Here is a 20,686-nt window from a genome sequence, read left to right as displayed (position 1 = left end):
GATTTTCCCTTTAAGAAAGTTGCAGTTAAAGGGAATCTGTCACCATGACTTCACCCCCAAACTATATATATTCACATGTAGCTCTTTCAGAAACAAATCCAGGAGTACCTTCACGTGACCATTTTGTTCGTCTATTACTGAAGAACTATTTATAGATCTGAAGCTTCCGTCACTCCAGCTCTATTCCCCGCCCAGCGCCGCCTCCTCTTGCTTGACCAACATCTCTTTTGCCTGCTCTCACACAGCATAGAGGCTGTCAGTCAAGCAAGAGGAGGCCTCGCTGTGTGCGGAATAGAGCTGGAGTGACAGAGGCTTCAGATTTACAAATGGCCCTTCAATTTCATTTGTATATCAATGCAAACACTGATTTCCCAGTAACGAAGGAACTGACTGGCCATGTAAAGCTATTGCTGGACTTATCTTTGAAAGGGGTACGTGCACATATAAATAGATGGGGTGTCACGGATGTGTCAGAAATGACAGTCAGTCGCCCTGCAGTTGGTTGCAGAAGATCTCTTCGTTTGGCACTTTCTTAGCTGTCTCACTCTAGGACCCAGTGGCTACCTCCCTCCTGCTAATTGACACCCAGGCTTAGGTGTTTAAATACTTGCTGTTTGCTACAGGGAGGCGCCGGTGATATTCACATGATCTCTTGTGATCGCTTGGAGCTGTTGCAGTCTGCTTACTTCCTCTTGGTGCTTGGAGGACGTTATGAGTAATCTCTCTGAAGTCAACTCAAGCTAACTTACTTTCCCCTGTGTTTGTCTCCTTTGTTGTCTTTAGTTGTTAGTGTGGACTGACTAGTGCTCATTCCCCTCCTTCCCTATCCAGGGCCAAGCGCTAGGGAAATACAGGGTTTAGGCTCCTGTGCGGCGATTGGTGAGGAACCAACACAGGGACGATAGAGGAGACAGGGTGATATTAGATCAGCCTAGCAGGTCTTCACTCCCCCTTTCCCTAGAGTCTGGGCTCCCTTCCCCTCTTCCCTTCATGTTGCACTTAGTCTTTCCCACACCTTACGTGACATTGGGGTGTAAAATCCTGCAGATAGATTCCCTTTAAGGCTGTGTTCCCACCGTGAGCTTTTGGTGAGTTTTTGATATTGCAGATTGTCTGCACCCATTAAATAAAATAGGTTACTCGCATTTTTTCGAAAATGCGCGGCATAAAAACTCACAAAGAACTAATAGTGGGAGCGTAGCCTACGACAGATTTTGTTGCTGAAATTTCTGTTACTGAAAACGTTAGTCCATAAATGGAAATTCAGTTTGTAAGAATCACACAAGTTACATAAGAATCCATAGAACAGAAAGTTCTTCAACAAATCTGCTGCCTGTGAAAATATTCTTCACACAGGTCACCAATGCAAGACATATCTGAAACCATAAAACCATTTTTGGAAAAAAGGGCAATTTGATCTAATTATTCAGTAGTAAAAAGATTTTTATGTTTGAAAATTAGTGACTATTCTGAACAAAAAAAAAGTTCATGAAAAAATACACAATTACAAATGGGGGAGGTGAAATGGTCGGGAATAGTTTACCTAAGACATTATCATTTCATTGAGTTTGTAGGACACTGTTTACTTTCACACTTTGGTCAGCCCTTGAGTTGATCAGGTATTGTTCAATTTCACACCTTGGTCAGACAATGTTCACACACTTTTTTTTTTTTTTTTACATATCACAATCTTTATTAAAAAATAAAAACAGAAATGTTTCAATTTTAACACTGGCCACTGGAGAATTTTTAGACTCTTAACTTCCTGTTTCAGGAAACAACACATAGCCACAGGGAACAGGCTCTGACCTTATGCTTTGTATTGAAGGATCTAATGAGTGTGATCAAGGGGCATTGTGAAGCGAGAGGGAGCTGTGATATCACCTATTGTGATTGGTGGATCCTGTGTTATCAGCATTGTATAGAGGTGTTATATGTCATTGTAATCCTGCCTCTGATGATAATGAGACTGCTGTAAACTTTTCCTGAAAGTACAAGTCTAAAAAAAATCCCTAGTGGCCATTGTAAGATCACTAATTTTATTTTTTTAAAAAGATCATGATATAAAATAAAATATTACCACTTTTTTTTAATTCATGTAACACAAAAAATTGGATTTAAACAATAGCTCTTGTTCTGATGATGCATTTATCTGCTAAAATTGTCCGTAATAATTCCCCAAATGATAGCAAAGACTGGCAATTGACCATCAGCGCTGAAAAGATGGAGGATTTAAGTGGAGAAAACTATGTTGTTGGGGGTTTTGTTTTTTTTTTTTTTTTTATGTATTTATATCACTTAACTACTTTTGCTGATATTCATTTTTTTAGGGTTCATGCAGACGTCCGTGCAAATCGGTCCGAGCACGTACCGCAATGGACGGACTGGCCGCAGCTCGATCTGTGGCGCTCAGGTCGGGAAAGCCACGGCCAGTCGGTGCATTGCAGTTCATTACTCGGACGCCTGCGTGAGCCCTTACTTTCACACAACCCCTTTAGATAAGCATAAAATAACATGGCTGAGAAAAAGTATGGCAGTACAATCTATAATCAGATTTGTCCTGTTACAGTACTAATAAGTGGAAGGATAACCAGACACGTTATGTCTGTACTACATGATGCCAACTAGAATTTTAAATATAAATGATACATTTGTCATTATTTTTTCCACATCAGATCCAAATATATTAGGCTTCATATGTCAGAACAGGCCTCGTTGCCCATAGCAACCAAACAGTGCAGCTTTCATTTTGACTTGCCTGTTTATAAGCTGAGCTTTGATTGGCTACTCTGGTCAAGAAGGCATTAATATGACCCAAAAAAGATACTACTTCCTCATACATTTACCTCACAGAAACACAGTCCTGATATATAGGACCGCTCTATAATAATGAGACATAATGTATAGGCATTAATGTACACAAACATTGAAGTCACTTCTATAACACGATTATCAGGTTATAGTTGCTCGCACACAGCCCGGCGCAGACCTGTATAATTACAGGAGGTTTACCCTAAGCTACAGATAAGATTGTGTTTAATGCTTATCTAAATATGTCTCATGCATCAATCCTGCTGGCAGCGACACTCCCTGCGCCATAATCCTGCGTGAGAAAGTGTGCTCCATTTTATTTAAAGTTTACCTATCAATATATATATATATACATATATATATATTTACGTCAGGGGAACAAGCCCCAAGGGACAACACACTACAAAAAGCCCATTATCGCCAATACTACTATACCAGGCCAAAATAATACCGCCACACTGTGACCACAACCATATACACTAAATAGTGAAAGAATAATATTACCAATACTTCTAGAGAACAAATACACACAGTAAAAAGACCAAATATTACCAATAATACCGCTACACTGTGACCACAACTATTCCCACTACATAACACCTAAACTTGGAATAATTCCAAATACCACTTGCAAATATAATAACATTCTTTATTGACAAAATAATAATTAAAAAATCATTATTAAATGATCACAGAGTTTAATAAGATTTTTAAGAGGAAAAGGATGAAACAAAAAAATTTCTCAAGCACATGTAGACAATAATAATTTCCCAGTGGATTCTAATTCCTATGGGTAAGTGTTCATAGAAAAAGGACTAGGTAAGGTAATAGTAATGACATCTCCCATACCGGCTGATAATATACTAGAAAATGTGGCCATACAAATGAGGTCACATGTCATATGCCATATTAGTGAAGACCCTAAGATTGAATACAATAGTATAGCTCACAAAAAGGATCTACATGGAGAGAGTGACAAAATGATGCTTGCCCCAATGGGAGCACCAATCCAGGCCATTTAACTTACCCATCAGGAATATTGCTGCATACAGTCCCGTGCCACCAGTAACGCCCCGACGCACGTTTCGCACACCCAGTGCTTTCTCAAGGGGAGTGTGTAGTAAGAGAGAAACCATGCCTCGCCGTATTTTAAGCACGGCCCCATCTAATGTCCGCCAATCGATGTACCGCATGTCAGCACTGTTACAGGAAATCCGGAAGTACGTGGTCCGGCTCTCCTTTCCGGCACGCACTAGGGGAAATCCCCATCTGATGTCAAGGGTGCGTACCGGAAGTGACGGAGGCCTTAGCCAAACCATGGACAAACTGTCTCAGTGCGCATGCTCCTATCGGCGCCATTTTCTAAAAGTCCCATATGTATTTACGATCGCGGACAAGGAATATTCTAGTATCTATCCGCCCTAGGAACCACCACCATGTAGTCAGAGGTATGAGCACCCATACATACAAAAGGAGGAGAGGGTATTTACTCCCTGGATAGAGGTCCACAGTTGAGCGTACCGCGGAAAAATTATCCCCACGTAATATCTCCTAAAATAAATCATTATACCGTACAAAGTATACATGGCATAGAAAAAGAGGGAAAGGAAGCATGCTTATTAGATGTGTCAAAAGTAACACCAATAGTAGGCAAGCATATATATATATAGATCTAAAACAATATATATCAAAGCATATAATAAAGAAATATAGCATCTGTCATTGATACAAATAGGTATATCACAGGTAAAAAAAGTGTCCATTAGTGTAAGAGCAATACTTCCATTCTCTTTATTCTTTAGAAGGGCTTAGATGAGTAGGGGTCCCAAATAGTGGCAAGTCCACCACAAAATGGATTATACTTTTCCAATATATCAGTGAGTCCAGATTTTCACAGAATAGTGGAAATAGCAAGTCATTCTTACTAGAATACAGAGGCATAGAAAAGAAAAAAATATTAAAACCACACAAAAACAAAGTAAAATAAAAACAAGATTAAAAAAAAGATCCTTTTGTGAGCTATACTACTGTATTCAATCTTAGGGTCTTCACTAATATGGCATATGACATGTGACCTCATTTGTATGGCCACATTTTCTAGTATATTAGCCGGTATGGGAGATGTCATTACTATTACCTTACCTAGTCCTTTTTCTATGAACACTTACCCATAGGAATTAGAATCCACTGGGAAATTATTATTGTCTACATGTGCTTGAGAAATTTTTTTGTTTCATCCTTTTCCTCTTAAAAATCTTTTTAAACTCTGTGATCATTTAATAATGATTTTTTAATTATTATTTTGTCAATAAAGAATGTTATTATATTTGCAAGTGGTATTTGGAATTATTCCAAGTTTAGGTGTTATGATTGGGGACCCACTGCATAGTTTTGTCTATGTTGATTAAATGGAGAGATATGATATATCTATCTCTAGCTAATATGTACTATATATGCCTTTGGAGTAGTGGTTTATTCCCACTACATAGTGAAAAAATAATATCACCAATACTACAGAACAAAATACAGTTTACTGACCGATATCACCAATAATACCCTGTACTAGGCCAAACTAATACTGCCAAACCATAACCAAAACCATATCCACTACATTGGAAATGAGTAATATTACCATACTTGTACAGAACATTACAAGCTAATCAAAGAATAATATTGCCAATAATACTAGGATGAAATAATACTATATACAACTATAGCGATTAAATTATGTTACCAAACTGTTCCTACACAACCTACACGGGCTCCCCATCCTACCGCTACATCTATCTATCTATCTATTATCTATCTATCCATCTATCCCTATTTACATATCTATCTATCTACCTACCTATCTATCTATCTATTATCTATCTATCTATCCCTATCTATCTATTATCTATCTATTATCTATCTATCTATCTATTATCTATCTATCTATCTGTAATCTATCTATCTATTCCACAAGAAAAGCAAGCAGTACTCCAGAAATACTGACAAAAAGCGAGGACTTTATTAGCCCATCAAATGTGGCAACGTTTTGGCTGAGCGCAGCCTTTTTATTTTGAAAGATCTATCTATCTATCTATCTATCTATCTATCTATCTATCTATCTATTATCTATCTATTTATCTATTATCTATCTATCTATTTATCTATCTATCTATTATCTATCTATTATATATCTATCTATCCATATCTATCTATCTTTCTATCTATCTGTCTATCTATCCATATCTATCTATCTATCTATCCTTCTATCTATCCATCCATATCTATCTATTATTATCTATCTATCTATCCATCCATATCTATCTATTATTATCTATCTATCTATCCATCCATATCTATTATCTATCTATCTATCTATCATCTATTATCTATCAATCTATATCTATCCATATCTATCATCTATTTATCTATTATCTATCTATCTATATTTATCTATCTATCTATCTATCTATCCATCCATATCTATCTATCCTTCTATCTATCCATCCATATCTATCATTTGTTTATCTATCTATCTATCTATCTATCTATCTATCTATCTATCTATCTATCTATCATCCATATCTATAATCTATCTATCTATCATCTATCTATTATCTATCTATCTATCCTTCTATCTATCCTTCCATATCTATCTATCTATCTATCATCTATTTATCTATCTATTATCGATCTATATATCTATCTATCCATATCAATTTATCTATTTTTTTCTTTTCTGTGTGCCATAATAAATGGTTTGCCTTCTTCATGTGCTTTTCCAGTGAATGAGAAGACTTCAGAAGTTATCCAGGCTGCTTTCAGACATGCCTCGTTTCCTAACATCACAGGAGAAAAAGCTGTCAGATTTCTGGGGAAAGTGACATATGGTTTAACAAAGTAAGAATGACAGAACTGTTGAATTTTATGAACTGGGTACAACATACTAAGACTGCGATCACACACAGGACTTTTAGCAGTACCGCAGTGCTTTGGGTGGTGCCTTTATGGCAAAAAAAAAAGTGCTGTGGCCTCATGTTTGGCTAGGAGTCATTAGGGAAATATGATGTCTGCAGATTTCACAATACGCACTGCATGCATTAATAAATAGATCACAAACACCTGATGAGGCTGGTGTATTTACAGTACTTTGAAAATTCATGTTAGAATGTCAATATAAATTCATGTCAGAATGGCCATATAATGTAATTAATATAATTCTGCTATTAAAATAAGTATTTTCTGAGTCTAGCTATAGAGTGAGCGAGCCTGAATAGTCCAAATGTATTCGGTCTCCACCTGGCAGCTGCAGCGTGTACTGAGATCTCAGCAGCAAGGAGGAGGGACACCGAGAAGCTGTCGATCAGGTTGTGTGCACAGAGATTCAGCAGCAGGAAAGAGGGACACTGAGGAGTTGTCAATCAGGTTAGGTGGGTGACGTTTCAGCAGCAGCAGGGAAGAGGTACACTGAGTATTTATCAATCAGGCTGAGATTCAGCAACAGGGAGGAGGGACACTGGAAGCTGTCAGTTAGGTTAGATGGGTAAAGTTTCAGCAGCAGGGAAGAGGGAGCTGAGGAGATGCCAATCAGGCTAGGTGGGCTTAGATTCAACAACAGGGAGGAGGGACACCAGGGAGCTGTCAATCACCCTAGGTGGACTGTAATTCATTAGCAGCAGCAGCAGAGAGGAGGGTCTCTGGAGAGCTTGCAACCTGAGTGGGTGAAGATTGAGATTAAACTTTCAATAAGAATTATAAAGTCATTCTAACTGTAAACATAATATATACAGTATGTTTTTTTCAGTGGCTTTTTTCTTCTCTTGTATTTTTAGTGTTTTTAGCTGTTTTCCTTGTTTGCAATCACAGCTTGCTCTAAGTATGGCGTTTTCTATGGCATGGCACTTTCATGCACCTCTATTGTTTTTCTATTTTAAAATTTTGCGCAACTCACATATTTTTGGATTCTCTTTATGTTGTGTTTTTAACATTACAAGTCATGTGATTTCAAGGAGAAACTAGGAACCACATGAGTTGTAATCTTAAAAGCGCAATTAAATAAAACATAATTAAAAAACACATTAATTGCGGTAATAAAAAATGCAAAAAAAAATAAAACCCACAGAAACCTTGCAATAAGTAGATGAATTGCATGAATTACAAAAAAATGTAATTGTATAAAAAGACTGTAAAAGAATATAATTAAAGATACACTTTGAGGGCTCATTCAGATGAGTATATATTCGGCCCATGTGCTATCTGGCAAAACTCAGCCACATAATAAATAGCCAGAGTGCCAACGTACATGGCTGATCATCGGATTGGTCCACGTAAAAAAAAAAACACAGCATGCACTACTTTGGTCTGTTTTATAGACCAGAATAACGTTTTTCAATACAACCATCTGAAACCAGCATAAAAGAGAAACCTTTAATTTAACATATACGGCCGACAAGGAAAAAATAGTGATCGATACCAAAACAGAATGAGTTTCACTGAGTGATGCATTAATAATAATAATTATCTTTATATAGCACCAACATATTCTGCAGTGCTTTACAGACATTATCATCACTGTCCCCATTGGGGCTCACAATCTAGATTCCCTATCAGTATGTCTTTGGAGTGTGGGAGGAAACCAGAGAATCTGGAGGAAACCCACACAAACATGGGGAGAACATACAAACTCCTTGCAGATGTTGTCCTTGGTGGGATTTGAACCCAGGACCCCAGTGCTGCAAGGCTGCAGTGCTAACCACTGAGTCACTGAGCTGCCCTATTACAATTTTTGGTTAAAGAAACTTTGCACTTTTTTTTTTGTTACATAATATAGAGTACCTGTAGGGGAGCTGGTGTGTTGGCAATGTTTCCCAGCATTGCACTCAGAAGTGATAAAATGCACTACTCAGCATATACTGTGCACTGCAGTGTTCTGCCGGCATTGGCTGCATTTTACTGACACCTATTGGAGATTAAGAGAACTGAATCCTGAATTGTCAAGGCTTAATCACTCATTAAGCAGCTTGCTGTGAATCCAAGCAAGTGCCAGGGCCCAATGCATCCATTCAGCCCTGTGTGATCGACATGTTTGGAGCAGGCCCATAAACAGAGCCTGCTCCATTCATCACAGTAGTCAGCTATTTTGTGCAGCAGTTTGTCCTCTTAGATGCAACTGGCTGCTACCTAGGTCTAACTGTCTTACCTGTTACATGGCACTGGCCAGCACCTGGCTCTGACTGCTGTGTTCGGCAATAGCTTTGGAACATAATTTTACAATGCACTGCAATATGACAGTATTACAGTGTATTGTACAAGTGATCAAGTGATCGCAGGTTCAAGTCCCCTAGGGGTACTAAAAAAAAGAGTTCAAATAACACATCCTAGATCTGAATGAATGAAATATTCTCATTCTGTACAAAGTTGAATGTGCTGACAACAAAATCACACAAAAATCATCAATGGAAATCAAATTTATTAACCAATGGAGGCCTGGATTTGGAGTCACCCCCAAAATTAAGGTGAAAAAAAAAACACACTACAGGCTGATCCAACTTTGATGTAATGGCCTTAAAACAAGTAAAAATGAGGCTCAGTATTGTGTGTGGCCTCCACGTGCCTGTATGACCTCCCTACAACGCCTGGGCATGCTCCTGATGAGGTTGCGGATGGTCTCCTGTGGGATCTCCTCCCAGAGCAAGACATGATGTCCCAGATGTGCTCAATTGGATTCAGGTCTGGGGAACGGGCGGGCCAGTCCATAGCTTCAATGCCTTCATCTTGCAGGAACTGCTGACACACTCCAGCCACATGAGGTCTGGCATTGTCCTGCATTAGGAGGAACCCAGTGCCAACCGCACCAGCATATGGTCTCACAAGGGGTCTGAGGATCTCATCTCGGTACCTAATGGCAGTCAGGCTACCTCTGGCGAGCACATGGAGGGCTGTGCCGCCCTCCAAAGAAATGCCACCCCACACCATTACTGACCCACTACCAAACCGGTCATGCTAAAGGATGTTGCAGGCAGCAGATCGCTCTCCACGGCGTCTCCAGACTCTGTCATGTCTGTCACATGTGCTCAGTGTGAACCTGCTTTCATCTGTGAAGAGCACAGGGTGCCAGTGGCGACTTTGGCAATCCTGATGTTCTGTGGCAAATGCCAAGCGTCCTGCACGGTGTTGGGCTGTGAGCACAACTCCCAACTGTGGATGTCGGGCCCTCATACCACCCTCATGGAGTCGGTTTCTAACCATTTGTGCAGACACATGCACATTTGTGGCCTGCTGGAGGTCATTTTGCTGGGCTCTGGCAGTGCTCCTCCTGTTCCTCCTTGCACAAAGACGGAGGTATTGGTCCTGCTGCTGGGTTGTTGCCCTCCTACGGCCACCTCCACGTCTCCTGGTGTACTGGCCTGTCTCCTGGTAGCGTCTCCAGCCTCTGGACACTACGCTGACAGACACAGCAAACCTTCTTGCCACAGCTCGCATTGATGTGCCATCCTGGATGAGCTGCACTACCTGAGCAACTTCTGTGGGTTGTAGAGTCTGTCTCATGCTACCACGAGTGTGAAAGCACAACCAACATTCAAAAGTGACCAAAACATCAGCCAGAAAGCATTGGTACTGAGATGTGGTCTGTGGTCCCCACCTGCAGAACCACTCCTTTATTGAGGGTGTCTTGATAATTGCCAATAATTTCCATCTATTGTCTATTCCATTTGCACAACAGCAAGTGAAATTGATTGTCAATCAGTGTTGCTTCCTAAGTGGACAGTTTAATTTCACAAAAGTTTGATTTACTTGGAGTTATATTCTGTTGTTTAAGTGTTCCCTTTATTTTTTTGAGCAGTGTATATATGTGTATATATATATATGTGTGTATATATATATATACAGTACAGACCAAAAGTTTGGACACACCTTCTCATTTAAAGATTTTTCTGTATTTTCATGACTATGAAAATTGTACATTCACACTGAAGGCATCAAAACTATGAATTAACACATGTGGAATTATATAGTTAACAAAAAAGTGTGAAACAACTGAAAATATGTCTTATATTCTTGGTTCTTCAAAGTAGCCACCTTTTGTTTGATGACTGCTTTGCACACTCTTGGCATTCTCTTGATGAGCTTCAAGAAGTAGTCACCGGAAATGGTCTTCCAACAATCTTGAAGGAGTTCCCAGAGATGCTTAGCACTTGTTGGCCCTTTTGCCTTCACTCTGCGGTCCAGCTCACCCCAAACCATCTCGATTGGGTTCAGGTCTGGTGACTGTGGAGGCCAGGTCATCTGGCGTAGCACCCCATCACTCTCCTTCTTGGTCAAATAGCACTTGCACAGCCTGGAGGTGTGTTTGGGGTCATTGTCCTGTTGAAAAATAAATGATGGTCCAACTAAATGCAAACCGGATGGAATAGCATGCCGCTGCAAGATGCTGTGGTAGCCATGCTGGTTCAGTATGCCTTCAATTTTGAATAAATCCCCAACAGTGTCACCAGCAAAGCACCCCCACACCATCACACCTCCTCCTCCATGCTTCACGGTGGGAACCAAGCATGTAGAGTCCATCCGTTCACCTTTTCTGCGTCGCACAAAGACATGGTGGTTGGAACCAAAGATCTCAAATTTGGACTCATCAGACCAAAGCACAGATTTCCACTTGTCTAATGTCCATTCCTTGTGTTCTTTAGCCCAAACAAGTCTCTTCTGCTTGTTGCCTTTCCTTAGCAGTCGTTTCCTAGCAGCTATTTTACCATGAAGGCCTGCTGCACAAAGTCTCCTCTTAACAGTTGTTGAAGAGATGTGTCTGCTGCTAGAACTCTGTGTGGCATTGACCTTATCTCTAATCTGAGCTGCTGTTAACCTGCGATTTCTGAGGCTGGTGACTCGGATTAACTTATCCTCAGAAGCAGAGGTGACTCTTGGTCTTCCTTTCCTGGGGCGGTCCTCGTGTGAACCAATTTATTTGTAGTGCTTGATGGTTTTTGCAACTGCACTTGGGGACACTTTCAAAGTTTTCCCAATTTTTCGCACTGACTGACCATCATTTCTTAAAGTAATGATGGCCACTCGTTTTTCTTTACGTAGCTGCTTTTTTCTTGCCATAATACAAATTCTAACAGTCTATTCAGTAGGACTATCAGCTGTGTATCCACCAGACTTCTGCACAACACAACTGATGGTCCCAACCCCATTTATAAGGCAAGAAATCCCACTTATTAAACCTGACAGGGCACACCTGTGAAGTGAAAACCATTTCCGGTGACTACCTCTTGAAGCTCATCAAGAGAATGCCAAGAGTGTGCAAAGCAGTCATCAAAGCAAAAGGTGGCTACTTTGAAGAACCTAGAATATAAGACATATTTTCAGTTGTTTCACACTTTTTTGTTAAGTATATAATTCCACATGTGTTAATTCATAGTTTTGATGCCTTCAGTGTGAATGTACAATTTTCATAGTCATGAAAATACAGAAATATCTTTAAATGAGAAGGCGTGTCCAAACTTTTGGTCTGTACTGTATATATATATTATACACACACATACATAGGTTCAGGTCCACCCCCTTTTCATAAATAAAATCTAAAAAAAAAAAATAACATATTTTGTATCGCAGCGTGCATACCTGTCCATCCGAATATCACTTCACAATATTTATTAAATATTTTGAACTCCAAAACAGTGAAAAAGTATCTGAAATGGTAGCATCATTGATTTTTGGTTACTTCAAGTCCCCCCCTGCAAAAAAAAATAGAATAAAAAGAGATCAAAAAGTCACATGGACCTCAAAGTAGTAGTAATAAAAACTGCAGCTCATATCGACTAAAATTAAAAAAGTTATAGCCCTAGGAAGATGAGATGGAAAAATTGACAGTGAAGAGAAGTCCACTGGGACTATGTTGCCCAAGGGTATGCATGATAATAATAATAGAAAATATAATACACTGTCCATAAAGATTTATTGTCACTATAGTCCACCACTAGCGAATCACAAATCCTAGTATTAGCTTTAAAGCAGATCTGTCTATGTTGCTTTATATATGGAGATCGGTCTGGTCTCTTAGGTATAAGCCTGATATTTTATTATACTCCTCACCCCTACTCACTGCATGCAGTGATTGACTCCTTGCTTCTCTGCATTCAGTGAGTAGGGGTGAGGAGCGCTCTCTTCATGAATGCACTACACTCATAACCATGTGCCATATTCTTTGATTGCTCCTATTAGACAAACCGCACATTGTTTTTGTGCTATTTTTGGCTATTAGACGAGCGTACCTGTGAACAAATTTGCTTCCTTTGCATAGGGCGACATAGCCTGCTGACCGGTGTAGCTGCTTATTTAGGGTACATAATACAAATACTGACTAAGGTGCATCTGCTTCAGTATTCAGATCAGCAATCTGTCGATAGAAAGCAGCGAAGTGGATCTGAAGGAGGATGACGCTGTGGAAATCATGATCAAAAACGTCAGCGCATCTTTCAAAGGAACTCTGAACTACGGATATGGGACCTGGTTGTAAGTGGATTTGACAATTATAAAATATACTCTATAAATAAATATATACAGAGAGTATTTTTCATATATAAAATACTAGATTATGGGGTGCCGAACCTGACACCATCCCACATCAATGTATGGAGCCAAAATATCACAGCACTGTACATTGTGTAGTGGCCGCTCCCAGTACTGCAGCTCAGATCCCATTCATCTCAAAGGGAGCTGTAGATTATGCATAACCTGTAAAATAGTGTTTAAAGGTGAATGTATCTCTGTGATCTAAGATGTAATATAATATATTGGATTTGGCATTATTTTCAAAATATAAATGTAAGTAATGTGTCAACTTATATTTCATTTTTAGTGTGCAGGTTGAACATGCTATTGACTTTGAAATATTTTCTTCCACTGATTTACAAGTGAACACTAAACTCAGTAAGTAAATATCACTGTATGTAAATGTTTTTATTATAAATTAATCATATATATATAATATATAACACAATCATATATACATATATAATATATCATAATATAATATATCATATTATGTATATATTATATATACACTGCTCAAAAAAATAAAGGAAACACTTAAACAACAGAATATAACTCCAAGTACATGAAACTTCTGTGAAATCAAACTGTCCACTTAGGAAGCAACACTGATTGACAATGAATTTCACATGCTGTTGTGCAAATGGAATAGACAATAGATGGAAATTATTGGCAATTATTAAGACACCCTCAATAAAGGAGTGGTTCTGCAGGTGGGGACCACAGACCACATCTCAGTACCAATGCTTTCTGGCTGATGTTTTGGTCACTTTTGGATGTTGGTTGTGCTTTCACACTCGTGGTAGCATGAGATGGACTCTACAGCCCACAGAAGTTGCCCAGGTAGTGCAACTCATCCAGGATGGCACATCAATGCGAGCTGTGGCAAGAAGGTTTGCTGTGTCTGTCAGCGTAGTGTCCAGAGGCTGGAGGCGCTACCAGGAGACAGGCCAGAACACCAGGAGACGTGGAGGGGGCAGTAGGAGGGCATTTATTTGGCACAGCCCTCCATGTGCTCGCCAGAGGTAGCCTGACTGCCATTAGGTACCGAGATGAGATCCTCAGACCCCTTGTGAGACCATATGCTGGTGCGGTTGGCCCTGGGTTCCTCCTAATGCAGGACAATGCCAGACCTCATGTGGCTGGAGTGTGTCAGCAGTTCATGCAAGATGAAGGCATTGAAGCAATGGACTGGCCCGCCCGTTCCCCAGACCTGAATCCGATTGAGCACATCTGGGACATCATGTCTCGCTCCATCCACCAACGTCACGTTGCACCACAGACTGTCCAGGAGTTGGCGGATGCTTTAGTCCAGGTCTGGGAGGAGATCCCACAGGAGACCATCCGCAACCTCATCAGGAGCATGCCCAGGCGTTGTAGGGAGGTCATACAGGCACGTGGAGGCCACACACAATACTGAGCCTCATTTTGACTTGTTTTAAGGACATTACATCAAAGTTGGATCAGCCTGTAGAGTGTTTTTCCACTTTAATTTTGGGGGTGACTCCAAATCCAGGCCTCCATTGGTTAATAAATGTGATTTCCATTGATGATTTTTGTGTGATTTTGTCGTCAGCACATTCAACTTTGTACAGAACAAAGTATTCAATGAGAATATTTCATTCATTCAGATCTAGGATGTGTTATTTGAGTGTTCCCTTTATTTTTTTGAGCAGTGAATATATATATATATATATATATATATATATATATATATATATGTCCATCTAATAGACACACAGATATATGCCTTGTTATAAACACACTGTAGTGAAATGAGCGTTTCCACTGTGTGATTTTTCTGTTGACCAGGACAGATCCCCTTTTCAAGCAGAGATCTTGAAAGCAGTGATTATGCCGTAGACACTGTATAATGGGAAGTTGTATAATGTTTAATTATGTAATAAATCTCATTACTTTCTCAGGGTACCTAACAAGTGACAAGCCAACTTGGTATGTCTAAGTGAGGGGACTTAAAGGCCATGCATGCTCCTCTGGGAAATAAAATATACAAATTGTCTCTTCAGAGAGGACTAGAACTAGAATGCTAGCGCCACCTATTGGAATATCGACCCTTTAATGAGTCTTGCAATATGACAGGATAAAAGCCAAACCAGAATCTCAATTTGCAGACACGGTGACGAATGTTTGTTTATCGATGCTTTGTAGTTTTGTATAGTGGCTGTTATTATTATTATTATAATTTTTGGCAGTTGCATTACTATATTTTGCACTACATTTCAGACCTTTTATTTTACAGCTTGTGGAAATAACCACGTTGCCGCTGATACTTCTGACTGCTACCTGACTTTTCATAAACTGATTTTACACCTTCATGGAGACAAGCAGTAAGAGATACAGATGTTATCAAATTTCTATTTAAAAAATAAATAAAATATTTCATCATTCTTAGAAATATATATCTATATATTTTTATTTTGCAGACCTGGATGGTTTAAGCAGCTATTCACAGATTTAATTTCCTTCACCTTAAAGCTTGTGCTTAAAGGTCAGGTGAGGAATGCAATTTTTGCTTTTAGCACTTTTTTTTTACTTTTATATGTTTGTCTGAGTTTTCTTGGTTTCAATTTTTCTGCTAAACTTTACCTGATACCTATGGATCCACTAGCTGTAAGGATCCGTCAGACTGCAGGGTATCAAGGGATTAAAGTGAGTTCCCGTGAGGACCGCATGGGGTTATAGGCGGATGATTTAGGCTATGTGCTCCCGATGCGTATTTGAAACAGAAATTTCCTGGGCATTTCTGCATCTCCCTGGCAGAAAAAACGCATGCGCATTTTACATGCATTTTTTCTGCCAGGGACAAGCGTTTGTCAAGCGTTTTTAGCATGCGATTTCACATGCTTTTGTCAAGCGCCTTTCCAAGCGATTTTAGCATCACTTGGAAAAGTGCTTGAAAGTTGGTCACACTATATAAATCCAAGCAACCGGCATGGATTTATATAGTGTGACCGTAAAGGAATGGTAAAAAAAAAGAATTAGAACGTAAAAAATAACCTTATACTCACCTTCTGATGGCCCCCGCTCTGCTCCCGGCGTCGCTGTTGGCTCCGTGGCGGGTACTTGTAATGAAAAAGGACCTTCCATGATGTCAGTGGTCATGTGACAGGTCACGCGACCGCTGACGTTGGCGGTTGCGTGACCTGTCACATGACCGCTGACGTCATGGAAGGTCCTTTTACATTACCGTTACCCGCCACAGAGCCAGCAGCAACGCCGGAAGCAGAGCATGGGCCATCAGAAGGTGAGTATAAGGTTATTTTTTTACTTAAAGGTACTATGGTACCCTGGTCTGGAGGAGAGTCTCCTCTTCTCCAGACCCGGGTACCATCCATGGATTAATCGCATAAGATCCGCATGACTACATGTAGTCATGCGGATCTTATCGATCCAATGCAAGTCAATGGCGTCGATTTCACAGCGAAATCGCACTAGAATTAGTCTTGCTGCGGGTTTTACCGCAATGCGAATTCGCAGCGGAAATTTCCGCATGATGTGCACAGCACAATTCGGATTTGCATTGCAGTAAATGGCAGACCTATTGCAAGCGATTTTAATGCGTTTTCGCAGCGAAAATACGCCGCAAAAACGCATTAAAATAGCCTAAATAAAGTTATTTGGTGGCACATTGTTAAACTGGGGTGAGTATATTGGTTAATTTAAATGATTAAATAATGTAGCTGTTGTATTTCAAATAAAGTATTTACTCTGTGTCTGTGTGTTTATTTAACTCTTTACTTTACTTTAATTAAGTTTGGTCATGAAAAGGTCTGATTGGCACCTTGTCATAACCAAACAAAAGAGCTGGGTGTCAGCTAGTCCCATTCACCCAATCTTTATTAGCATTTCTATTCATGTAATTTATGGGGCTGCTGTGAGCTGGTATTTTTAGCCTGGGAAGGTGCCATTTGCAAACATGGTCCCTGGCCATAATTAACATCTCACAGCTCGTTTGTTAGCCACTATGTCCCTTGATCAGCACTCAGCAGTGTATTTTTGCTGCGTCCAAAAGCGGTGTTCTAATGCCGCACTTTTGTTGTCGGTACATGTGAATCCACCGCATATAATGACACTTCAATCGATCAAAATCTGCAGTGGGAGACTAGCGTGTCTGCTACAGAAATTTACATGCTGCGGGTGAGTTTGGGTATGTGGCCACGATCAGGAGCCGCTGCAGGTTTGATGCTGCTTGTTTATGCAGCGTCAAACCCACAGCGTCCAGATGTTATAGCATAGTGAATGGGATCACTAGAAATCCCATGTCCACTATGCGTTCATCAGAGGCTGCAAATCACCCGTGGACACTGACATGCAGCGCGTCTTTCTGGACCACAGTATGTCAAATACTCTTGCGGAGTCACTAGTCTGCGCAACAGAAATTTGACCACTAGAATGTATTGAATGCGGTAAATACGCATGGTTCAGTGAACACATGTCCATTTACCTGCGTTCAATAAAATGCAACGTTTTGGACGCAGCAAAAAATATGCGTCCAAAGCGTTGCTACATCTGGATCCTGGGCACAGAGCCGAATTTTTTTTAAAAAAAATGGCGTGGGCTCCCACATCATTTTTATAACCAGCAGAGGGAAAGCGGACCGCTGGGGGCTGATATCAGTAGCTGGGGAAGGGGCCATTAGCCAACAATGTTCCCTGGCTATTAATATCAGCCCACAGCTGTTTGCTTAGCCTTTACTGGCTAGATTACAGGGGGACCCCAGAAAAAAATTGACGTGGGGTCCCCCTATAAAATCTAACCAGAAAAGTCTAAACTAGACAGCTGCCGGCTGATATTAATAGCCAGGGAAGGGGCCATGGATGCTAGCCCCTCCACCGCTATTAATATCACCCCTCTCAGTCCCAGAAATGGCACATCCATAAGATGCGCCAAATCTGGCGCTTAGCCTCCGCTCTTCCCACTGCCCTGTAGCGGTGGCGAGTGGGGTAATGGGGTTGGAGTTCACGTCAGCCTTGTATTGGCAGCTGACGTGAAGCCCAAGTTAGTAATGGAGGGCGTCTATAAGAAGCCCCCATTACTAACTGCGTAGTAAAATGGTCGCCACTTTTTCAATAAAAGACACGGCCAGAATAAAGTATTTTAATGAAATAAAAAACACACGGTTTTTAATTTTTTTTTTGATTGCACGGGTCTGTGAATCCCTCGATCTCTTGAAAAAAACATAATATAACAAAAAACCATATCCCTCACCTGTCCACCGTCAACGACGCAGTCCACGTACCGCCAAAGAGTGTCCCATGACCATCCTTGTCACTTCTACAGTAGTGACATCAGCAATCACTGATGTCACTCCTGTAGAAGACAGCAATGTATACTGACAGGGGTGTAAAATCATTCCTGTCAGTGTACATGCTGCTGCAGGAGGTCACTGGGGTTCATCAGCTGAAAATCAGCTGATGAGTCCCATTGAGCTTTCACCGCCATCACCCTGGGAACTTTCTTCTGAAAGTTCCCAGGGTGAGGTCACATGAGCAATCAGCTGATCGCTGATGTCACCGCAGGTCCTGGCAGCTAGGTACACTGTGGGGAGCGAGCCCGCACCCCGCAGTATACCGCCAGCCGCCGGGAGGAGATGATCGCCGCCGGGGACCAGGAGGACACCAGGGGCCGCCAGACAGGTGAGTATAGAGGTTTTTTTTAATTTTTGCTTTGTTTTTTCTTTTTTTTACAGCACGTGGTAGCCAGCTTGGCTGGGAAGACTACTGCTCCTCCCATCCATGCCACTCCCGCTGTTATCAGCGGGAGCGGCGGTCGGGATGAAAGGAGTTGTAGTCCTCCTCTCCAACCCGGGTACAACCTGCACCGCGTTTCCGCCGCGAATTCGCGGCCATTGACTTCAATTGAAACACAATAAATCCACATATACCTGCGGGTTTGCTGCGTTTCAATGGACCTCAATGAGCACGAATTCGCTGCGGGATCGTGCTAGAAATGATCCTGCTGCGTTTTTTAACGCAATGCGAATCTGGAGCGGAAATTTGCACAGCACATCCGGATTGGCATTGCTATGCATGGCAGACCTATCAACAAGCGTTTTCACAGCGTTTCCGCGGCGGGAAAACCGCATAAATGCTACGTGTGCACATAGCCTTAATCCTGTTTATGGCCTGTCCAAGAGTTACACTGCTGTTGGTAATGGATCTGATTGATGAATTTATCCAGTTCTCCGGTCAAAAAATAAACTGTCAGAAATCCATGTTGTTACCTCTAAGCACCATGGGATGGAAAGTAAGGGATGAATTCTGAAGGTTACGAATCGTATCCCACTGTAAATATCTAGATATACACATAGCAAGAAATCACACCCAACTCCATGATTTACATATACCCCCTCTTTTGTCATACCTGCAGGAGACAATCAGAATATGGGGAGCCCTCCAGTAACAGTAACACTCTCCCTAGGAGAATTGGAGCGAGGCCTTGACCTCCCCGCAATGCTTCACCGGCAATTAATAACAAGCTCGTCATGTATATAGTCCATCAATGCCACCTGACTCCTAGCAGGTTATATACAATGGGTAGATCCACCACTGCAGATCACTATACAGTAGATGCAGGGAAGAGGCGGCAGAGTTTATACACCTGATGTGCCATTGCCCTCCTATTGAGGACTTTTGGAAAGCGGTCCTAACTATCCTCATCGAGATCTTACCACCCTGCCCTAAGGTGTGTAGCCTGGCCCCACTAACCTCGCACTCTTCTCAGGGAAACATTGTTATTGGCACATAAGGCTATCACCATGAGATGGATAGAAGATCCCCACGATTGTCACACTGGGTCAATATGGTAAATACGGCAGCTTCCTATGAGAGGGTGGTATATAAGAATACACATTGTCCTCAAAAAATGTGAGAAGGTATGGAAGCCTTGGATTGATTCACGTTAGTCGCCAGGTGATGAAAAGTATTCTCTCATGATATGTGATATTTGGGGCCTGACATGGGGGTCTTATGGTTTTGGTTAAGATATTAGACTCATGGTATGTTAAGGGCAAGGTTAACTGTGCCAGACAACATTAATGAGCAATGAGAAATACGGTTTGATCCTTAGTCTATGATGTGACTTTGTTATGTTGTATAATCTTTAATAAAAACGAGTTAAAAAAAAAACCAACATTATCTGATATCTCACCTTTACTCAAACATTTTAGCAAACTATCGTGATATGAGAGATGCTGAGACTAGGGTCACACATTGCAGCCACATAGCGAGCAAGGTTATCCCATGATGTGGCCTAAAATAACTGTGCCCACAAGGAGATTGGCACAGTTTTCCAACTGATTAAAGATAGACTGACA

The 20,686-nt window shown here is 40.8% G+C and overlaps 1 protein-coding gene across 1 annotated transcript in view; it reads left to right on the top strand.

Moving 5' to 3' along the window:
* The window catches only part of CETP (cholesteryl ester transfer protein), a 36,056-nt gene that overhangs the window by 625 nt on the left and 14,745 nt on the right, over positions 1-20,686 (top strand). Inside the window, exons 2-6 of the mRNA XM_073659574.1 lie at positions 6,585-6,699; positions 13,180-13,311; positions 13,658-13,728; positions 15,611-15,698; positions 15,795-15,864. Of these exons, the coding sequence (XP_073515675.1) occupies positions 6,585-6,699; positions 13,180-13,311; positions 13,658-13,728; positions 15,611-15,698; positions 15,795-15,864 (476 nt within the window). The remainder of the gene's footprint in view (positions 1-6,584; positions 6,700-13,179; positions 13,312-13,657; positions 13,729-15,610; positions 15,699-15,794; positions 15,865-20,686) is intronic.

This window comes from Phyllobates terribilis, unplaced genomic scaffold (assembly GCF_046119375.1).
Source record: "Phyllobates terribilis strain yellow unplaced genomic scaffold, ASM4611937v1 Scaffold_13__5_contigs__length_258822181, whole genome shotgun sequence".
NCBI lineage: Eukaryota > Metazoa > Chordata > Amphibia > Anura > Dendrobatidae > Phyllobates > Phyllobates terribilis.
This window is presented reverse-complemented; position numbering and strand designations above follow the sequence as displayed.